Raw genomic sequence first — 19,945 nt, forward strand, 5'->3', positions numbered from 1 at the left:
TTACAATAATGTATATGATAAACATATAATTAATTAAGTGAATATGGTGATGCCATCATCTCTTGTTGATAAAATAGTATGAAAATCAAAGATGATTAGGCATTTAATTAGTATGAGAATTTTTAGTTTAGTCACAAGTATAATATGTTTTAAAGTTAATTAGGTGACAATTAACATAAGTGTGACCTCATATTAATTTCTTCATGCTTTTGGATCATAATTAATTAAATTATCTTCCAAAAATTAACATATATTTATTTTTCATAAAATTTTACTTTAACCCAAATAAAAATTATAATTAATTATCAAAAGTAATTATTATTTAGGTGTTTAAATGTAATTAGATTATCTTAATTTTTTATTAAACTATTTTTTTGAAATAAAAAAAGTTTAAAAAATACTGATTTTTCATTTTTTTTAAATTAAAAATCAAACATATATATATATTAATTAGCAAAAATAAATTTCTGATAGATAGAAATTAAGCACAAGAATGAGTAATTCAATATCACCTTCTTCCTATTACTTAATCTTATTTATTAAGTCTCTAATCATAATCATCTCCTTAATCCAACCATCCCTCTGTATCATCCCTTCCGGCGGCGGCTACTGGCAGCTGTTACAAAGCAGCGTAGGTGTATCCGCCATGCACATGCAACTCCTCAAAAACGACCGTGTTATCTTCTTCGATCGAACAGATTTCGGCCAATCTAATTTACTATTACCAGATGGAAAATGTCGATATGATCCAAACGATACTGCTCTAATCATTGACTGTACAGCACACTCCATTGAATACAACTTCCTTTCCAACACTTTCAGACCTCTCATGGTGCAGACTGACGTCTGGTGTTCATCCGGCTCCGTCATGCCCGACGGCCGCTTAATCCAGACCGGCGGATTCAACGATGGCGAGCGGAAAGTCAGAGTATTCAACCCATGTGATAACTGTGACTGGTTAGAAATCGATGATGGGTTAGCTGTTCGTCGATGGTATGCCACTAATCATGTTCTTCCAGATGGTCGTCAGATCATAATCGGTGGTAGAAAACAATTTAATTACGAGTTTTATCCGAAGAATTCTGATTCGTCTTATTATAATCTCCCATTCTTGATGGAAACAAATGACCCAGAAGAAAATAATTTATACCCTTTTGTTTATTTAAATGTTGATGGAAATTTATTTATTTTTGCTAATAATCGAGCGATTTTGTTAAATTATGTGATGAATAAAGTCGTGAAAACGTACCCATGTATCCCAGGTGGTGATCCAAGAAGTTACCCTAGTTCAGGTTCTTCAGTTCTTCTTCCATTAAAGAACCTTCAAGCTCCTGTATTAGAAGCTGAGGTTTTGGTTTGTGGGGGTGCACCTAAAGGGTCTTATCAACTAGCTTCAATGGGTATTTTCATGGAAGCTTTAAACACATGTGGGAGAATCAAGATAACAGATTCAAATCCAGAATGGGTAATGGAAACCATGCCTCAATCTAGGGTAATGGGTGATATGATATTACTTCCAAATGGTCATATTCTGATCATTAATGGTGCATCAAGGGGAACAGCAGGTTGGGAGTTAGGAAGAAATCCAGTTCTTACACCTGTTATATATAAACCCGAATATACAATCGGATTCAGATTCGAAATCCAAAACCCATCCACCATTCCCAGAATGTATCACTCTGCAGCTATCTTACTCCGAGATGGAAGAATTCTAGTTGGTGGAAGTAACCCTCATGTGTTCTACAACTTCTCCGACGTCGTTTACCCAACTGAGTTAAGCTTAGAAGCTTTCAGTCCGCCATATCTAGACCTTCAATTCTCCAACTTACGTCCAAAGATTTTCTCGCCACCTTCTTACTCCATGCTTGGATATAATCAAATACTCAGAGTTGAATTCACAGTGACAGACATGTTAGTTTCTGCTGATCAAGAAATAGTGGTGAGTGTAACAATGGCGGCTCCATCGTTTACAACACATTCATTTGGTATGAATCAGAGGATTTTGATACTGGGAAATCAGAAAGCTAGTAGCTTGGGAGGATCTGTATATCAAGTTTTTGTTACAACACCGAGTTCAGTAAATCTTGCACCCTTTGGATATTATCTTCTCTTTGTGGCTTATCAAGATATACCCAGTGAAGGTATTTGGGTTAGCATGCAATGATTTTCTTCATCTTTTTCTTTTTCCCCCTAAATTTGTTGTTTTTGTATATATATATAATATTGAGGTTGTAACTAGTTGTGTTATAATTCTTTTTTCCTTTGAAAGAGTAGTATGCTTCTTTTAATTACTAAGATATATATATAATCATTTACATATATATATATATATAAATATATATTTTCATTAAAAGCTTGGTCACTTAATAACTAAATATATATATATATATATATATATATTCATTAAAAGCTTGGAAAGACAACCAAAAAACTATTCTATAAAATGTATTATTAGAAGTGCATTAATTATATAAGCTGCAGCTAAATTTTTTCAGTTGAACTAATTATAATATTTTAAAAACTCAATTTAATTTTTTTATCTCTTAATATATATATATATGTACTAAGTTGTTATTATAGATTTGGAATCTAATTAAATTGCAATGCACTTATATATTGCATTTACATTTGGACTTTGGGTAGATAGTATGTAATGCCCAAGTTTGAATTTAATGTAAATTAAATTTATCTAAATGTAATTTTTTTAATTTTAAGTTAGAGAAAAAATGAAATAAATTTGATGGATGATGAAATTGAAAAATAATTTTGAGGAAGAAGGGTAAAAATTTGGGTTTTGTGAGTATTTTTCAAAGAAAAATCGAAAACCGGTGGTCAAAATATAATTTAAAGAAGTTTTGCCACGTAGGATGCCGGGTCAGTAGGTTTGACGAATCAGGACGCGCCGTGTGACAGCGGACGCTGACGCAATGCCATGCGGGAGGCCACGTGGGCGATCTGCGTGCCCGCGATCGAACGACCCAGATCCGTTCCCACGCGCACGGACGGCTCGGATGTGTTCCCTCCCCAACGCGATCAGATGGTCAGATTTAAACGCGATCAGACAGTTCATATTGGATTGCGATGAACGGTCTAGATTAGATCGCGATGAACGGTCCAGATTAAATGCGAACGGATATAAATAACCCCTATTCGTACTAAACCCTAACCTTAGCCGCCAAACCCCCTCGCCGGAGAAGAAGACCCAGCCGCTGGAAAGGAGATCGCCGCCACCTTGCCGGAGCCCTTTCTGACCGCTAAAAGAGGTAAAAATTCTCTCATTTGCTCAAAATTCAATTTTGAACACACTAATGACCAAATCGGAGTAAAAGGACCGATTGATTGGCCCAAAAATATTGGCGAAGTCCGGCGGCACCGTCGCAGGGAATTTCACAAAACGCCTCCGATGAGGCCCTTCCCGGTTCTCGTTCTACGTAATTTTTCTACTGTTGTGATCACTGTTTCCTTCTCTACAAGTTGACCGGAGCAAAACACCTAACCGCAACGTGAGCCTGAGGAGTCACAGCACTGAAGTGCCCCGCCGCCGGTGAGTTTCGATTTTTTGTGTTTTTTCGACCAACCGAAACCCCTTAATATGTTTTCTTGCAGGGATTGATGCAGAATGGGCCGAAAACAGCCGACACGAGGCAGACCGCCGCCGCGTCAAAATATCAGAATTGGCCAAAGTGGGCCCTAAAACTAATTTTGGGTTTGTTGGGGATATTTATAGGTATTTATAGCGCATTTTGATTCCAAAAAAAAATTCAAGGAACTCGTGAACCGTCTATAGACGCAGTTAACAGTTTAGCTTTTGGGCATCAAATTGAATAAGGATCCCTCACCCTATTCCTTATCATAGAATTGAAGTCTAAATAAATAATAATACGATATTTTGTGTGGATTTAGAAAATGTGCATAATTAATTATGGATTGCTAATGGAGGCAAAGCCGAAAATTATTTAATGTTGCTTTGTTGATTGATTTTATGGTTTAAATGCATAATAGTACCTTATTAATTTATTTTATGACTTTGAATATATGTATAGTTTATTCTATGTGTTTACGGCTGAATTGAGAAAAATGAAGATTAAATGGTAAAAATTGTGTGATTAAGTGAATGGATGAAACGACAGTTTTACTAAATATCTTAGGAGATGGTGGACGGACCGGGTACATAAAGAACCCAACCGTAAACGTTGTCTTATACCGGACGGAGTATCGAGATTAGGTAATTTGGCTCATACCGGACGTGGTATGAAGACGACCTGCTTCACCATAATACTGGACGAGATATTAAGGTTTAGTAATTTGGCGCTCATACCGAACGGGGTATGGGAATGGCCCGCAATTAAGAATGTTATAAAAAATGGTTCACGTGTAGAGAAAATATCCTTATGAACCCCCCATGGATACTAGCAGGCTATTAAAAAGAGTAGCAGTTATTGTTTGATTTATTGAATATGGATATGGATTTATAATTATACGCTATGTTGTTGATTATGCATGAAATCATGATCTATATAATGTTATTATTTCTATAGGTTGTTTTTATAAATCCTACTACGGTAAGTGGATGGTAAATGATTTTATTATTGTTAAATGAATTTGCTAAATTTAGTGCTCTATTAATTGTTTTTTATTTTCTACCAACATTTATTTCTGTGTCGGTGATATAGTGTGATATCCTTATTAGGTTAGTGTAACTCATCCCTTATTTAACAATTTCAGATTAAGAGGACTAGGATTTAGAACCCGATCCGCAAGAGGATTGCGAGTAGATGCTAGTTTTCTTTATTTTTTGTTCATTTACTTATTTCTTATATTTTTTTCAAAATACTGAATTCCGTAGTACTGTTTGGTACTTTAAGTTATTATGTAAGGAATGTAAACTTTAAACATTTATTTTGTTTCTGTACTTTAATTATCATTTATTTTCTTTGAATATTTCCGGGATCGTTACATAGTACATATCGAGAAATATATACACTAGATTATTATCCCCATTTCTAATAATAATAATATATATATAGCATATCCTAATTTTTGGTGAATTACATAATTGGATGTGAGAAAAAGATGTGATTAATAATTTATATAGTGTATAATTTTAAACCAAATAATATAAATCATATAGAAATTATACCAAAATTTTATTTTTATATTCAAATATTTAAATATATATTATCAAAATAAATAAATAAATAACTATCATATATTATTATATAAATTATGACATTAATTGAATAGATAATTATTAGTTATATTATCACATTAATTTTAATTTAACATATTTAAAATTATTTTATATTATAAAAATAAATAGATAATATATATAATTATGTTAAATATAAAATTATTGAAAATAATTGTCGCTTATAACTAATGTCAAAATTTATTATCTTTGTAAATGTTTGTATTATACTAAATACCATGAAATATATACACCATTTCTTTATATAAAAATTTCACAAATTTTAAATTAAGTTATGTATTTTTTAAAACTTTAAAATATAAACCCAAATAATTAATTATTATTTTTATTAAATTTAATAAAAATTTACTTTTAATAAATTTTAACCAAAGAAATAAATTACTATAATTTAATAAAAAATATTACCCGGTAAAAAGTATGCTAAAGTGACAGACCAAAACAACGAACTGAAAACCCGGCAGCTAGAAACCATGCTATGCACTAGGGCCTCCACGTTCAAATTCTCGCCGCCTCTCAAATCATACACCAGAACCCCAATGGAGTCTCCACAAACGAATCTCCGTTGTTCATTCATAAGCTCTGCTACTCGTTCTGCCCCCCGAGAAGTTCAAATCGAAGACAACGGCGACGGGTTCATCACAGAGCAGGAGTGGCAGGGATGGGGCGCTGTGTCTCCAGTACCATCAATGGTGAAGCAGGTCGTTGAGGATTTGAAGATTTTGGAGCAAAATATTGATGCCCAGATGAATTTTGGTGGAATTGGCGGCAAATTACAGGCATGTGATCAATCAATTGTTATTTATCTTTGTGGGTTTTTTTTCCCCATTTCTATTGATGTTTTCTTGTGTGTGTAAGTTTTTTTTTTGGTGGGTTTCAATTTGGTTGGTAGAAGGCGATGAATATCGATTGTTAAAAAGTAATTATAAAGTTACCATTTTTTTGTCTGAAAAATTTCTATCAGTTTCACTTTGTAAATCTGTTCATGGTGGTCCTTTTCTTATTCAATTTTGTTTTTCATTTTGCACTGTAGGGGGATTTTAGAGTTGTTGAGGATAAGAAACATAGAGCAACATACCAAGCATTAGATGATTCTGAGAAAAAGTTTCAGTTCTACTCTGCTCGGCAAATAGCTTGTCGTTTGCTAGGAAGCAGAGGTTACCTCTGCCAGAAGGTATACAGCATACTTGAGAACAGTGTTTGGGTTATGTTATTCCTCAGCATAAAATTTGTTTCATATTATGTTCTTCATTCTTTTGTTTTCTTCTCAATCATTTTATAGGACATTTTTCACTTCGCAGTGCTGGCTTCCTTCGGAAGATTGTATGTGTTCAAAAGTTAAGCCTTCTACTCTTTGGCATGGAATACGATTTTGGTTGTATATGCATCCAAAGGTTTGTGTGTTCTCTCAAGCTATGTCAATGATTCATGCGATGCATATAGATCATCTGATGCTCCATCAATCATTAGCAGGATTTCCTAAGGCAGAACAACACTGGAAAGTTGTTATGGCAAATATTTGGTATTCAAGCTGCAACCTTGTGTCTCTATGGCATTACAGAAGATGAGGAGATCATGTGGGACACTTTTAAGCTTGCAGGTTTCTACAAATTTTCTTTTTATTTATGTAAGAGTTGGAAATTTATTGTGGGCTAATGTTGCATAACTTATATACCAGTTTCAAATCTCATATGGAAGCATGTTGGTTACCTGGAAGGTCAACATTAATGCTTTATATTCTTATAAAGAAAAGAAACTCTCGTGTTGTTATTGTTCTTTTGAAATAGATATAGTGATAGAAACTCAGGTAGAGATGCGGTACCATATATTTTAAGCTTAGTAAACATTTCTAGAAGGTTCCTACTCCATCTAAGGTTAAATTATTTGTTTGGATCTTGGTTCTGATACTTTAAACTCATAGAACAAATCGTTCTCTGCCTGCAACTCCTAGGGTGTGTGTAGTATGCTTCAGAACTGTTAGTCTCTTGGTCATCCTTTTCTATACTGTAATATGGCTTGGAGACTTTGGACTCACTTTTTGAGACGTTCAGTGTTTCCTGGATTTCTCTTCTGAAGCTTGCGGGATTTACTTTTTCTTCGTTTCATGGTGTTGGAAAGAAAAAGCAGGATAGATTGCTTTTGGAAGGAGCATTACTTCTGGGTTGTGGATTCTTGTTTTGGAGGAAAAAGCTAGGGATTTTAAGGATCATTTCTCACCTCTTATGTTCCTTTTGGATAGGTGATCCTTTTGGCCTCTCTTTGGCTTAAGGTGAATTATCTCTTTAAGGTCTATTTTACATAGAGATTGACTGGTTGTGCTCTCATGAGTTTGGCCAATTTTTCACATTTTTTTCTTTTCTTTTTTCCTTTTTTTAGGAGGATAACTAGCCCACCTCTGATTTTACCTTTCCTTTTCTTTTCTTTCGTTCTCTCTGTTTTTTAGGAGGATTTTAATACAACATTTTAGATTCCCTAAGTCCTAAGCTAAGTGATTAAAGTTGATATCGTAGTTGTTAAATTGTTGTATTTAAGCAGTCCGAATAATCACCAGTTTCTGTTTCTGTGGATCTAACTTTAAAGATCTGCTAAATGCCCTGATTTCTGATTGAGTTTTATGTCAATTTCAGGAAAAAGCAGGGTATGGTGCCTTTATCCTAACCAGAATCAGGTGGTAAAGTCTGTTCAAGACGCTTTCGGTCAGGAATCTTCAGAGAATCGAAAATGTGAACCAACAATGGTGGATTTATCTTAACCATGCTAACCTGTCCCTGGCAAAATCTTATTATTATCTGTTTTATCATTTGAAATTCAATGATAAGACTAGCATGAGCACCTTTATTCAATTTCTGCAGTCTGCAGATGAAGGATTCAGTATCACCATATTCTTTAAAGTAGCATGAAAACTTCTGAAACTCACTTAACTTTTACAATAACATACAGAAATATCTGATCTACTGCATTAAGTTTCTTCTAACAATAATGAGGTATTCTTTTTATCCATCATTTGGAGTCATTTGCAATCACTATAGTTTCCGTGGGCCCAACATTACCCATATCTGCCTTCCCATTCAATCCTGTCTTGTTTGTCTTACATTCTTATTGGAATTACTCCATCTAATCCCCGTCAGTCCTTTCTAATTTTCTTTCCTATTGAATCTTGATTTTCCTCTTCCATCTGTCTGATGCAGTTTTTTCCTTTTCTACTATGAGGTTTTCTTCATGAATTTATGAGAGAATTAATTCACAACTAAAAAATACAAGTCATGGATCAAGCTACCTTTCTACTTAATGCAATCCTTCCTACCCCAATTAAGAGGTCTATAGTTGAAATATTGTGTGTGTGTGTATATATATCAGCTTTTTCTGCACTGTGGCTGACTCTGTTATTTTTCACATGATAGTTGGCATCCTCGCACATTTTGAGCATTTTATCTACCCAGCGAAATTGGTAGTGGAATTATAACTAACTTTAAAGGGAGATACAAACAAGGATCAGAATAATGACTGTTGAAGAACCAAATTTTTGAAGAAAAAATGAAGGATGGTACTAACATTGAAGAACGTATATGATGTTTTTGCTGTTATAATAATGGCAATATGACTATAGAAAGAGAGCTTTTGAAACATAAAAGAAATTGAAGTTGTAAAGCAATTCTCTTCATTGTATTTATTTAAACTATTCGTGCTCCCCCATACAAGCCCTTCAACAAAAATCCTTTTACTTCGACATTTTACCTTGTTTCAACTAGGTGGTAACTTTATGTTTTGCTGCTGCACAGATGAATAGAGATGAAACTCTGAATTTCATTCTGATTGATGGTACATGGAGCAATTCTGCCGCAATGTTCAGGCGTTTAAAGGTAGTACTGTTCGTACTATTTGTATTCTCTTCATTAGATGACAATTTGAGTTCCAGAGTTATACGATTCTCCAACTGCAAGAGCCATATACCTGTGCTATCTACTTTTACATGCCATTGCTTAGTTTCACATGAAAGCATCATGATCAAGTTCAAGGACAAAGGGGCAACAGAACAACTCTTCATTCTTGCGATTGTAAGAGTAGTTCAATTTGTTCACAAGCTGATCAAGAGCATTAGCCTTGATAATAGTCATAAGATGCTTGAGTTCAGGAATCAATGTCTATATGCTTTGTTTCTGAAGTTTTTGGCCTGGTGATGAGATTAGAGAAGATTGGAAGTTGAAACTTTGTAATCTTTTGTGTCATCAATTTCTTGAAAAATTTGCTCCAGCATGCTATAGATTTTACTCAGTTTTCCATGAGCTGTTTGTGTATTGTATTAACGTGGGTATTTCTACAATTTTCAGGAGTATGCAAAGTCAGTTTGGGGGGATGATGAACTTCCTTGCATATCTCTTACTACTGGTGCATCTGCAATGCATAAACTTAGGTTAGATGTGGCACATAGTGGCCAAATCCCACATGCCTTTCTGGGTTTCTAAGATTTCCACGGACTATTTTCTCTTCACTAACATAACTAAATGGCTGTCATCTATTGCATTTTGATGTTAGGCCCCAGCCATCATGGGATCGTACTTGCACAGCAGCAGCAGCTGTTGGCCTCCTTTCTGAGCTGCAACTCCTTCCAAAGTTTAGCTTCTATGAATTAAACAAACAAGCCGAAGCAGTGGAGGATGCCCTAGATGTCTTATTGGAAGCACTAACAGCTAGGCGTCTACGAATGGGAAGATCCATCGCTCGCAAAGCAAGACACACCAGCAATATCTGTTAACAGTGTCAAACAGTGACAATGTAAGTAACGGTGGAAGTACCAAATCTTATAGTATGTTTTCTTTCTGAATTCTGGGTAAGTTTTGCTGAACAGTTGCAAGCTGTCTTTCCTTCTACAGGTTAATTTTATGTAACTTTTACTTGGGTTGAGATGCTTGCAGCTCACAGGGTCTGCTCAATCATGATTCCTAACTGGTTTCGGTGGTTTTGTCATTAGATTGGCGCAGATACATTCTGCTTCTCAATTTCTCGTTAATCATCTTTGAATGCATATGCTGTCATCAGCTCCAAGGAACTGAAACATTTAAATACCAAGTAGCAACTGATTCCAGCGGGCAAGATCCGATACCCCAACAACTCTCATCTTCGCATTTTCCCAATGAAGAAAGAACTGAGAAGATCAAAAAAAGTTGGAAAGGAAGTGATGGGGGAATAGAAAAGAGATTAGCAGCAAATATGTAGGAATATCAAACATGTAAAATTCTTTTTTGATTTTGTGAAACACTGTTTTCCTTTGTTTTTTTTTTCCCTCACTGGGAAAGTATGCTGGAGGAATTTTCCAAGAAAATTTGTATGATTTTCTATCCACTCCGCTTGGTTACAAAATGCAAGCAGTTATGAAGATAGTGGTTGTTCAAAAGGCTCTAACACATATAATATGCAAAAATATATATATGTATATGTATAGAATGTTAATCTCCTCTCTAAAGATACAATCCCCTTAAGCTAAAACACTTTCTAATATAAATAATAATGTGAATATGAAAGAAAATGTAAGATTTAGAAAAAGAAAATCTTTTGGATTGAAGTATACATGCATATATATATATATATATAATTCTTTTGGAAGCTGTGGAAATACATAAGGAGATTCATTTTTGGTAATTCAACGAATAGCTAACAATTTAATGGTGGATTAACATGCACCTTAAAATCATTAAATGTTAAAATAACCCAAAAAAAAAACACAGTACATCTAAATTTAAAAAACTTTCGTCCAATCCAAACACATCCCACCATTTCTGCAACATTTTTCTCTTTATGCTAAAACAGAAAGTAAATTAGAAAAAAAAAAACTAACAAAAAAAACAAATGCAAATTCATTATTAGGAAAAAGAAAAAAAAGTGGGCTAAAGGAGGAGATCGATTACTCAAAAACTAATCGATCTCCCCAGAAAAAAGAATTAAAAATAAAAAACAGGAAAAACCAGAGAAAAGAAGAACCATGAAACTGGTTTTGAATTTTTGTGTTTTTGTGATCTTCATTGTTCTTCTTTCTGGAATCAGTTGTTCTTCTTCTTCCCAGATTTCATGTATTCTTTCCTCCTCCATCTTTCTTTTTGGTAATTTTCTCATTGTTTAAAGATTTATTTGATTAAGTTTTTACCTGCAGATGATGCTTTAGAATCTCATGGAACAACTGGCCGTACTCTTCTTCAACAAAAGAAAGGTAAATTCTCTCTCTTTTTTTCTGAAAAAAAAAAATTTCTCAAACTAAATTTCCATCAATTTCATGTTTTCTAATACAAAAACGGTAAACCGGGTATTAACCATTTTAACTATTTTAATTAAAAAAATTTAGTTCTCATGAAATGTTTCTTTCTTTTGAAACGTAATAATTTATTGAAACGAAATCTAACTTATAAAATTATATTGGAACATGTTTTTGATCTCTAAATTTGTTTGTAATGTAGTGCAGCCTGTCCTATAGATTTTGAGAAGGAGAATTACACAATCATCACAAGCCAATGCAAAGGACCAAATTACCCAGCCAACATTTGCTGCAATGCCTTCAAAGAATTTGCTTGTCCATTTGCAGATTCCATCAATGACATGAATTCTGATTGTGCTAACACCATGTTTAGTTACATCAATCTCTACGGCAGGTACCCTCCCGGTCTCTTCGCTAACATCTGCAAGGAAGGCCAAGAAGGACTTTCTTGCGAAGGAATTGGTCCCAAGACTAGTCAAACAGGACGAACTCACCAGGTTACGCTTTCTCCTTACTCGATATCGTTGATGCTCGTAGCTACCTTTTCCCTCTTGTTCTTCCACCTTCTCTGAAATTTTCCTTTTATGGCAAACATGTTTTGTGTGTTTTCTTAATGTTGTATTGGTTCTTAATTTGTATTGTTCAAGTGGGATTGGAGTAATTAAGAATGTCAGCCATTGATTTTACTCTGTAACTAATTTGATTGTGTGCCTAAACATATCTTTCTTTATTATTTACACTGATCCTCCTTCTTTCAACTGCTTCACCAAGAATTCTAATCAAAGAATAAGAACAGAACTCTAATTAGTACAATTGATTCAAGATAATTCGAGATTGAATCTTGAAGTCATTAATTCGGTATGGATAAAATAGAATTCTTGAGAGTTAAAAGATGATAGAATCAAATCGAAAATCTCTTTTTGACTTGACAGAATATGCAATCTTGAAAAGGTTGTGATATGGAGTAAGAGGGTAAGAACAGAGCACCACAATTTCTCACATCCCACTCCCTAAGCCATTCCTGAGCAAATGAAGAGAAAATGACTTGTCAATGCCACTCCACCAGATTAATTGGAGGAGCATGATTGTCAATTGAGGTCTCTCTCTCTTCTTCCCTGATTTTTAGAGACCATATATCAAATTCCAACTATATATATACACATATATAGTCTTACAACTATTCATTCACTATAATTTTTACTCTGTATGTCAATATTTTTTTCCTCATTTAACCCTTTTGCACACTTGTAAATGGGAGATCGATTGAACTCATGAACACACGAATCATATATTTTTTAGTTTAACCCTTTTGAATACTTATAAACGAGAGATAGATCGAACTTATAAATATATAAATCTGATAGTAATATGTCAATTCAAATGAGAGTTTATAGTTTAATCATATTCTATTTGTCATAAACAAGCACAAACTTCATTCTAATTTCCTTTTTTTCCAAAATAAAGGCATTACTTGAAGAGATTGCAAGAAAAAGAAAGAAAATTTTCTGGGAAAATTGATGGAAAGTTCATGAGAAGCAAAAGGAAATTTCCTCCCTCCTCCAAAAAAAAAAATCCCAAGATCTCAAACCATAAATTTTTTCATATAATAACACATTCCCAATATGTAATGATATTATTTTTTCATAATTAAAGATTTTTTGTATTGTTAAAATATTTAAACATTACATATCAAAATCACATACTTACATCAATTTTTTGTTCCTTAACTAAATAATTTGTACTTTTCTTCCTCTAGAAAAGATCATATATTCAAACCATCTCATACATATTTATTAAAAGAGTATGTGATAAATATATACATATATATTATTATTTTATTAATAAAATATATAAATTTTCAATTTCTTATAATATATAAAGGTTATGTTTTACAATCCAGAGGTTAGTACAGATCAGTCAGAATCATCAATTTCTATTATACTTACAGACAGACCAGCTTCCCCCCCCCCCCCCCCCCCCCCCCCCCCCAATTGACTACTTCTCATGCCCTAAACTATTTCTATCATCACCCAAAAACAAATTATAATAAGGGAAAAAAGATTATATATATATATATATAAGGAAGAGTAAATAATTCTGAAGAGGAAATTGATAAAGCCTGAAATATTACAGCATCCTTTTTTCTTTTTTCTCTCGACCCTATTCAAAAACTAATTACTATCCCTTCTCCAGTCAAAGGGAAAAAGTCAACAAAATTCTTCATTTAGATGAAGGTAATAATGACATGAACCCTAAAAAAAGAAGCTTTTTTATCTGTGAGCAGTAACCAGTGTCTCAATGAACCTTAATCCATCAAACCTTGGTGCAAACTTGTCTGTTGAAGCTGATCTCTTACTTGCAGAGCTCTCTTGATTTTTCTTTGAATCCTAAAAAAGAAAATTTCCCACTTAAATTAATTCAAATGTATATATATATATATATATATATATAATAATAGTTATTATTTTTTGTTAAAATAACACTATTAAATTTAGTAAAGGAGTGATTTGATTTCTTGTCAATTCCAGAAAACAGGGGAAAAAGGACATGAAAGTAGAAGATTACTTTTGCCAAAACAAGAAAAAAATTAAGGAGGCAGAAAAATTAAATTGACTTTCTGAAAAGAAAGGACTCAAAACAGAAAAACCCATATATTAATTTTGACAATTTTCATCTTTAAAAGGAAAGTTAGGGAGAATTTTCTTCGAAACCAAACATGATTAAGAACAGAGAAAATTTTATTTGGGAGAATTTTCTAGGAAAGGAAGTATCGTGAAAAACAGAGGAAACTGAAAAAAGATATCAAAACAGAAAAACCCACAAATTAATTTTGACAATTCTCGTCAATAAAACGAAAAGAGAGAATTTTCTAGGAAACCAAACATGATGAAGAACAGACAGAGAAAATTTTCTTTGACAGAATTTTCTAGGAAACGATGCATGGTGAGAAAGAGAGGAAACTGATAACATATATCAAGACAGAAAACCCATTAATTAATTTTAACAACTTTCACATAAAAATCGAAAAATCAAGAGAATTTTCTCGGGCACCAAAAATGGTGAAAACCCAGAATTAAAAAAAAAAACAGAAAAGCCCCATTTAACCTAAGGTGAAGAAAATTGAAAACAAAAAAACAATAAGGACCCTGGAATTGATCTGGAAATTTTTACCTCGTGATGATTGGAATCTGAAGTGAAGTTGAAGGAAGAAGAAGAAGTAGTAGTAGAGATAGCAGTAGCAGAAGCAGCAGCGACAGAGGCTGCAAAGATTCCGGATCTCTTCATGACTGGAGATTGGGAAAATTTTGATTCCAAGATTCTTGTGAATGGTAAGGAAGAAACTTTCTTTGAAGACCACCAAGTTGCGAGAGAGAAAGTGAAAGAAACTGTGGGAAAATGAGGAAGGTGATTGACGGCATATGTATATATATACACACGCGCATGTACATATACATAGGAGTTGCCCGTTGCCCCAGGGCCAAATACGTCATTAACGGTAATTTTTGAACATTTACGCGGCATCTATCCCCACCACTGTGCTTGACCTCGTGAAATTACTGAATTACCCCTAAAATAAGTATTTGGAATAAACATTGATTTTACCAAAATACCCTCCCTCGTTCCAGAATCCAATACTCTCTCCCAAGATATTTTTGGACTTCAAATTTTTTTTTGATAAATTAATAAATTAGTACATATAATTTGATATTTGTTATAATTTAATTTTTAATATTTTTTATTATAATTTAATTTCTGAAATTTTTTTATTTATTTTAAAAGATAAATTACCATTATTTTCTTATTTTTATTTGATTTTGATTACATTTTCCTTATTTGTTCTAACATCTACGAGCTACTAATCAAGTTGTGATATCCACGTTAATAACTCGATCAAAAAGAATCTCTAATTTGTTCCCAAAAAATTAGCATTAAAATATTCTATACTCTGCTCCTAAAAATTGTAGTCAAACTGCCACTCTTTTAATGAATGCCTCCTCGATGACAAAATTCGAACATCATCATCACTAAATAATTGCCTGTGATGATCCAAATCCCTATTAATGCGTACTCATAATACAAGTTGATTCTTTTTCCTCAGCAGTTTATTTACTTCCTGGTCTCTGTAAGTACAATTTTTTATTGGTTGTCAAGTGTATGGCAAAGCAGAACACATATTCATCTTCATCTTCATCTTCGTCAATCAGGTCAATGACGACTGTGGGAGAAGAGTAAGGTTATTGGTTTCATCTCTTCATCGATGGGTGTCATTCCAAACATAAACTTATAATTCCACGAGGGTACATGGTTGTCCCATTACCATATGCTACTTGAATTTTGACAGATGATGTGTTATCCTGAATTTGATTGCATGAGATTGTTTCAACTTTATTTTATGATACCGTAAGTTATAATCGTATATTACTTCTTACAATGATGGTAACTGTGGTAGATTTTTTATTTGATCAGAAGAACATTAAAGCGAGCTCATATTAAAATATTATTTTCTTGTTTATGTTTAAAACAATTCTATTATAATTTATTGTATTACAATATTTTAGTAACCACGACAACTTTCATGTGTATCTATAGTTACACCTTTGTTGAAGATTCCTTTATGATTTTATAATGAGAAATAAAATTAATTCAAGAGTGATTTATAAAATTTTGATATTTTCCATTATGTATATATAAATATATACACTAATTTGGGTTTTGTATAGAATTATTTGCTAGTTTGTATAATAAATAATTTTTTTTGTAAAGAAATTATTTTTAAAGCTACATAAAACTTTCAATATCATAAAAATAATAAATTATATTGTGATAAAATTATATTTTTTAAAAAATAAATAAATAATATTAATAATAATTGTTGAATTTGTTGCCACCACATGTTAACAATAAAAAAAAAAAAAAAAATCAACGCGAAGGAATGAAGGGTATTAAAGTAAAATCAATTTTCTTCTAGAAAGGGTATTTTAGTAAATTCATACCGAAACATTTTTCGCGGCACGTCGACGTTGATTCTTACTCCGAGACAACTTTATTTACATCGAGAATAACTCCCCCTCCTCATAGGCCGATATTCTCGAACCTCAACCAGTTGTTTGCTGACACGTGTATGGTCTAGATTTGGTCACGTCATCATTTCTGGTTTTCACAAGTCCCTTTTGAAATCAAGGTGGGTGTAGATATTGGACATGAGGTGGGTGGGTGTTGCAAGGACAGCATCGACTCTTTGGATTTACCGTGTTTAAATTCCAATTTTACCCTCAAATTAGGTCGTTAAATTCCATTTTTACCCTTAAATTATGTCATTTCTGCTTTAGGGTACCCCAATCATTATCCTAAACTATGGGGAATTAGATAATTTAATTTTAATTTATTTAATATAAATATATTTATATTTATATTAATCAAAAATTACAAAACATATCTATATAATCATAGCTGATCGAGTTCCGACAAATTTTTAAAAACTAAAACTGAACTTGTCACTGAACTGTATATTTGAATCCGCTCTCTCCGAACATGTATTTTCTCAAAAAATTCATATTAAATCAAATTCAGACGAGTTGGGTTGGATTTAAGTGGGTCGAGTTGCAAAATATCATCTCTATTTCTATATGAATTTATTTTTTAAATAATAATTTTTTAAAATTTATTTTACATTTATTTCTTTTTACTCATTGTACTAATGTGAAATTATGCATTAGTACACTACAATAAATGCATGAAGGCAAAAATAAATAAATTAGTTAGAAAAATTAATGCAAATGTTATATGACAATATATTTTTTTTTTTTGCAATGATCAAATGTGGCATATATATATATATATATATTTATTCATTCATCAAATGTCAATTTAATTAGTTTAATGTTTATTCTCATTTAGATTTTATTTTTATATTATAATTGATTTTACATGTAGTATTTGATTAACAAATATATGAATTTAATAAAAAAAAAATCAACTATTAATTAAAGGAATATAAAATTTGGGTTAGGTTTATGATTATTGTTGAAATGTTGTTTAAACATATGGTGTGATTCATATGATACAAATAATTTATGTTTGTATAGAATTTAATTTATTTTTAAATTATTAATCAATCATTATTAATGAATCATTTGATGTTACATAAATTATTTGTTATTTAAGATTCATCAATCATATACACTACTAATAAGGCTAAGTTGGGAATACAAGAATTATTATATAATTTATTTGAAAATTTATATTTATATCTATATTATGTTTAGACTAAATTTAAGAATACTATATAATTTATTTGTAAATCTTTGTTTTTAAAAAATAATTATGTATATTTTATTAGAAAATGATAAAAATTCACCTATATGGACTTAGAATAGTATGTATAGTTCAAATTTCATCACTTTTAATAGGATTTAAAGTAATATATGTTTCAATTTTCACTTAAAATTTAATATAGGTTCAATTTTTATTATTTTATGGAGAATTTCATACTTTTTAAAATAAAAAAAAAGTGTAAATTGCATGAAAATTTGAAGAAATTAAATAAAATATAATTTTTGAATCAATTGGTATTTTTCTACTTTAATGAAAGTGAAAGTTAAAAATTCTTGTATATTTGATTCCATCTGTAAATATATTTTCTTTCCTATAAATTTTAGTCATAATAAAAATGTTAATTTTTACTGTTTATATGTTATGATACAAATATATCATACCAATTTATTATGTATAGATTATGAAATTTCATTGATACAGAGCCAATTCCAATAGATTTATTGGAGGGTCTCATTGGCATGTACGAATTCGCCAATTATGAGTTTGGTGCTTTAAATTCTTATCTAGTATATGTAATACCCAGAATTAATTTTAAATATTTAAAATTAATGTATAAAATTTAATTTTTTGATTTATAAATTTTTATTTAATGAAAAAATTAAGAAAAAATAGGTGGATGATGAAATTGAAAATAATTTTGAAAAAAAAGAGTGAAAATTTGGGTTTTGGGGTATTTTTAAAAGAAAAATCAGAAACTGGAGGTCAAAACGCAATTTTAAAAAAATGTGCCACATAGAATTGCCAAGTTAGCAGCTCCGACGAATTGGAGTGCGTTGCGTGGTAAGGCACGCTGACGCAGCGCCACGCTTGCAATCCGCGTGCCCGCGATCGGAAGGTCTAGATTTGTTACCGCGCGTGTGGACGGTCCGGATTCGTTCTTTCTTCAGACACAATTGGACGGTCGCGATTAAACGTGATGAATGACCCATATTCATTTCCTCTTTAAATGTAATCGTATGGTCCAGATCAAATCACGATGAATGGTTCAGATTCACTTCCTATTTAAACGCGATCGAACGGAAGAGATCAAATGCAATGGACGGTCCAGATTAAAGGGAGACGGATATAAATATCTCACTTCACACTAAATCCTAACCTTAGCCGCCAGCTCACCCCCCTCCCCCTCCTCCGCCCAGCCGGAAAAGAAGAACCAGTCGCCGAGAAGGGAGCCGACCCCCCCGCCCCCCGCCATGCCGGATTCACCTCCGACTGCCAAAAGAGGTAAAACTTTTCTCATTCGCTTGAAATTTAATTTTGAACACCCCCATGGCCATATCAGAACAAAAGGACTGGGTAAAGCCTTACGGCGCCATGGCAGAAAAAATAAAAAACTCCTCCGATGAGTTCCTTTTCGATTCTCGTTTCGTATAATTTTTCCACCATTGTAATCAACATTCATTTTTCTACAGGTTGACTGAAGTAAAACACCCAAATGCGAACGTGAACCGGCGGATCCGCCGCATCGAAAAATCCTGCCGCCGGTAAGTTTATGTTTTTTAACTTTTTTTTATCAATCGAGGCCTCTTAACTTGTTTTCTTGTAGGAATGTGTACAAAACTGACCGAAATCGGCCAAAAATGGCTGAAAATGACCAACCTGAGGCAAACCACAGTCGCGGGCAGCGGTGCCGCCGTGCTAGAATTTCAAAATTGGCCAAAAAATGTTTCTAATACTAATTTTAGATTTTTGGGGTATTTCTAGGTACTTCAAGCATGTTTTAATTTTTGAAAAAAAATTCAGGGAACTAGGGGACCAGTAGTAGGCGCAGCTGAAAGTTTAGTATTTTGAAAATCGATTAGAGTAAGAATCTCTCACCTTATTCTCTGTTATGGAATTGAAGTTTAATTATAAATAATATAGTATTTTGCGTAACTTAAAAATATCGATAATTAAATATTACTAATGGAGCTGGAACTTGTTATTTATTACTGTTTGCCATGTTTAACTGATTCATTGATTTTACAATTTTAAATGCATGATAATACACTAGAATTGGTATGATGATTTGATTGGGGTTCCTTGATGCATGTATTGCTTGTTTTACGTGATTTACAGTTAAATTAGAAAATTGAAAATTAAAGGTAAATGAAGAATTGTTTGATTATGTGAATGGATAAATGGTAGTCTTATGGATATCTTGAGAGATGGTGGACGGACTG

At 32.5% G+C, this 19,945-nt stretch overlaps 3 protein-coding genes and 1 pseudogene across 7 annotated transcripts; 3 read left to right on the forward strand and 1 right to left on the reverse strand.

Moving 5' to 3' along the window:
- The first annotated feature begins 481 nt into the window (after window positions 1-481).
- LOC110816896 (aldehyde oxidase GLOX1 pseudogene) lies at window positions 482-2,297 on the forward strand (annotated as a pseudogene).
- A 3,333-nt stretch (window positions 2,298-5,630) lies between these two features.
- LOC110816897 (DTW domain-containing protein) lies at window positions 5,631-10,598 on the forward strand. Of its 5 annotated transcripts, none has more exons than XM_088221229.1 (9): window positions 5,631-5,985; window positions 6,240-6,380; window positions 6,508-6,600; window positions 6,680-6,806; window positions 7,834-7,943; window positions 8,986-9,066; window positions 9,535-9,617; window positions 9,740-9,979; window positions 10,176-10,598. In XM_088221229.1, exons 1-8 carry the CDS (start codon window positions 5,680-5,682, stop codon window positions 9,957-9,959), a joined length of 1,161 nt encoding a protein of 386 aa, XP_088077355.1. In that variant the 5' UTR covers window positions 5,631-5,679; the 3' UTR covers window positions 9,960-9,979; window positions 10,176-10,598. The 5 variants fall into 5 exon arrangements, with proteins under 5 accessions (XP_088077355.1, XP_088077353.1, XP_088077354.1 ...); XM_088221227.1 differs by having other exon boundaries at window positions 5,632-5,985; window positions 6,677-6,806; window positions 10,078-10,598; XM_088221228.1 differs by having other exon boundaries at window positions 5,632-5,985; window positions 6,677-6,806; window positions 10,186-10,598.
- A 445-nt stretch (window positions 10,599-11,043) lies between these two features.
- On the forward strand, window positions 11,044-12,144 carry LOC110816994 (GPI-anchored protein LLG3-like). The gene is made up of 3 exons (XM_022045380.2): window positions 11,044-11,271; window positions 11,352-11,408; window positions 11,658-12,144. Exons 1-3 carry the CDS (start codon window positions 11,184-11,186, stop codon window positions 12,020-12,022), a joined length of 510 nt encoding a protein of 169 aa, XP_021901072.1. The 5' UTR covers window positions 11,044-11,183; the 3' UTR covers window positions 12,023-12,144.
- A 1,398-nt stretch (window positions 12,145-13,542) lies between these two features.
- On the reverse strand, window positions 13,543-14,865 carry LOC110816989 (uncharacterized). The gene is made up of 2 exons (XM_022045376.2): window positions 14,622-14,865; window positions 13,543-13,837 (listed from the first exon to the last, which is right to left on the reverse strand). The coding sequence occupies exons 1-2, from the start codon at window positions 14,733-14,735 to the stop codon at window positions 13,721-13,723; spliced, it is 231 nt and encodes a 76-aa protein (XP_021901068.1). The 5' UTR covers window positions 14,736-14,865; the 3' UTR covers window positions 13,543-13,720.
- Window positions 14,866-19,945: the final 5,080 nt, after the last annotated feature.

The sequence above is a fragment of the Carica papaya genome, chromosome 5, assembly GCF_054855325.1.
Source record: "Carica papaya isolate Zhongbai chromosome 5, ASM5485532v1, whole genome shotgun sequence".
Taxonomy (NCBI): domain Eukaryota; kingdom Viridiplantae; phylum Streptophyta; class Magnoliopsida; order Brassicales; family Caricaceae; genus Carica; species Carica papaya.

Coding starts and splice junctions, on each gene's coding strand:
- LOC110816897 (XM_088221227.1), top strand. CDS start 5,680: ATGCTATGCACTAGGGCCTCCACGTTCAAATTCTCGCCGCCTCTCAAA. Junction 6,381..6,507: donor GAGGTTACCTCTGCCAGAAG/GTATACAGCATA, acceptor TTCACTTCGCAG/TGCTGGCTTCCTTCGGAAGA. Junction 7,944..8,985: donor GAAAATGTGAACCAACAATG/GTGGATTTATCT, acceptor GCTGCTGCACAG/ATGAATAGAGATGAAACTCT.
- LOC110816989 (XM_022045376.2), bottom strand. CDS start 14,735: ATGAAGAGATCCGGAATCTTTGCAGCCTCTGTCGCTGCTGCTTCTGCT. Junction 13,838..14,621: donor CAGATTCCAATCATCACGAG/GTAAAAATTTCC, acceptor TTTCTTTTTTAG/GATTCAAAGAAAAATCAAGA.
- LOC110816994 (XM_022045380.2), top strand. CDS start 11,184: ATGAAACTGGTTTTGAATTTTTGTGTTTTTGTGATCTTCATTGTTCTT. Junction 11,272..11,351: donor TTCTTCTTCCCAGATTTCAT/GTATTCTTTCCT, acceptor TTTTACCTGCAG/ATGATGCTTTAGAATCTCAT. Junction 11,409..11,657: donor TCTTCTTCAACAAAAGAAAG/GTAAATTCTCTC, acceptor AATGTAGTGCAG/CCTGTCCTATAGATTTTGAG.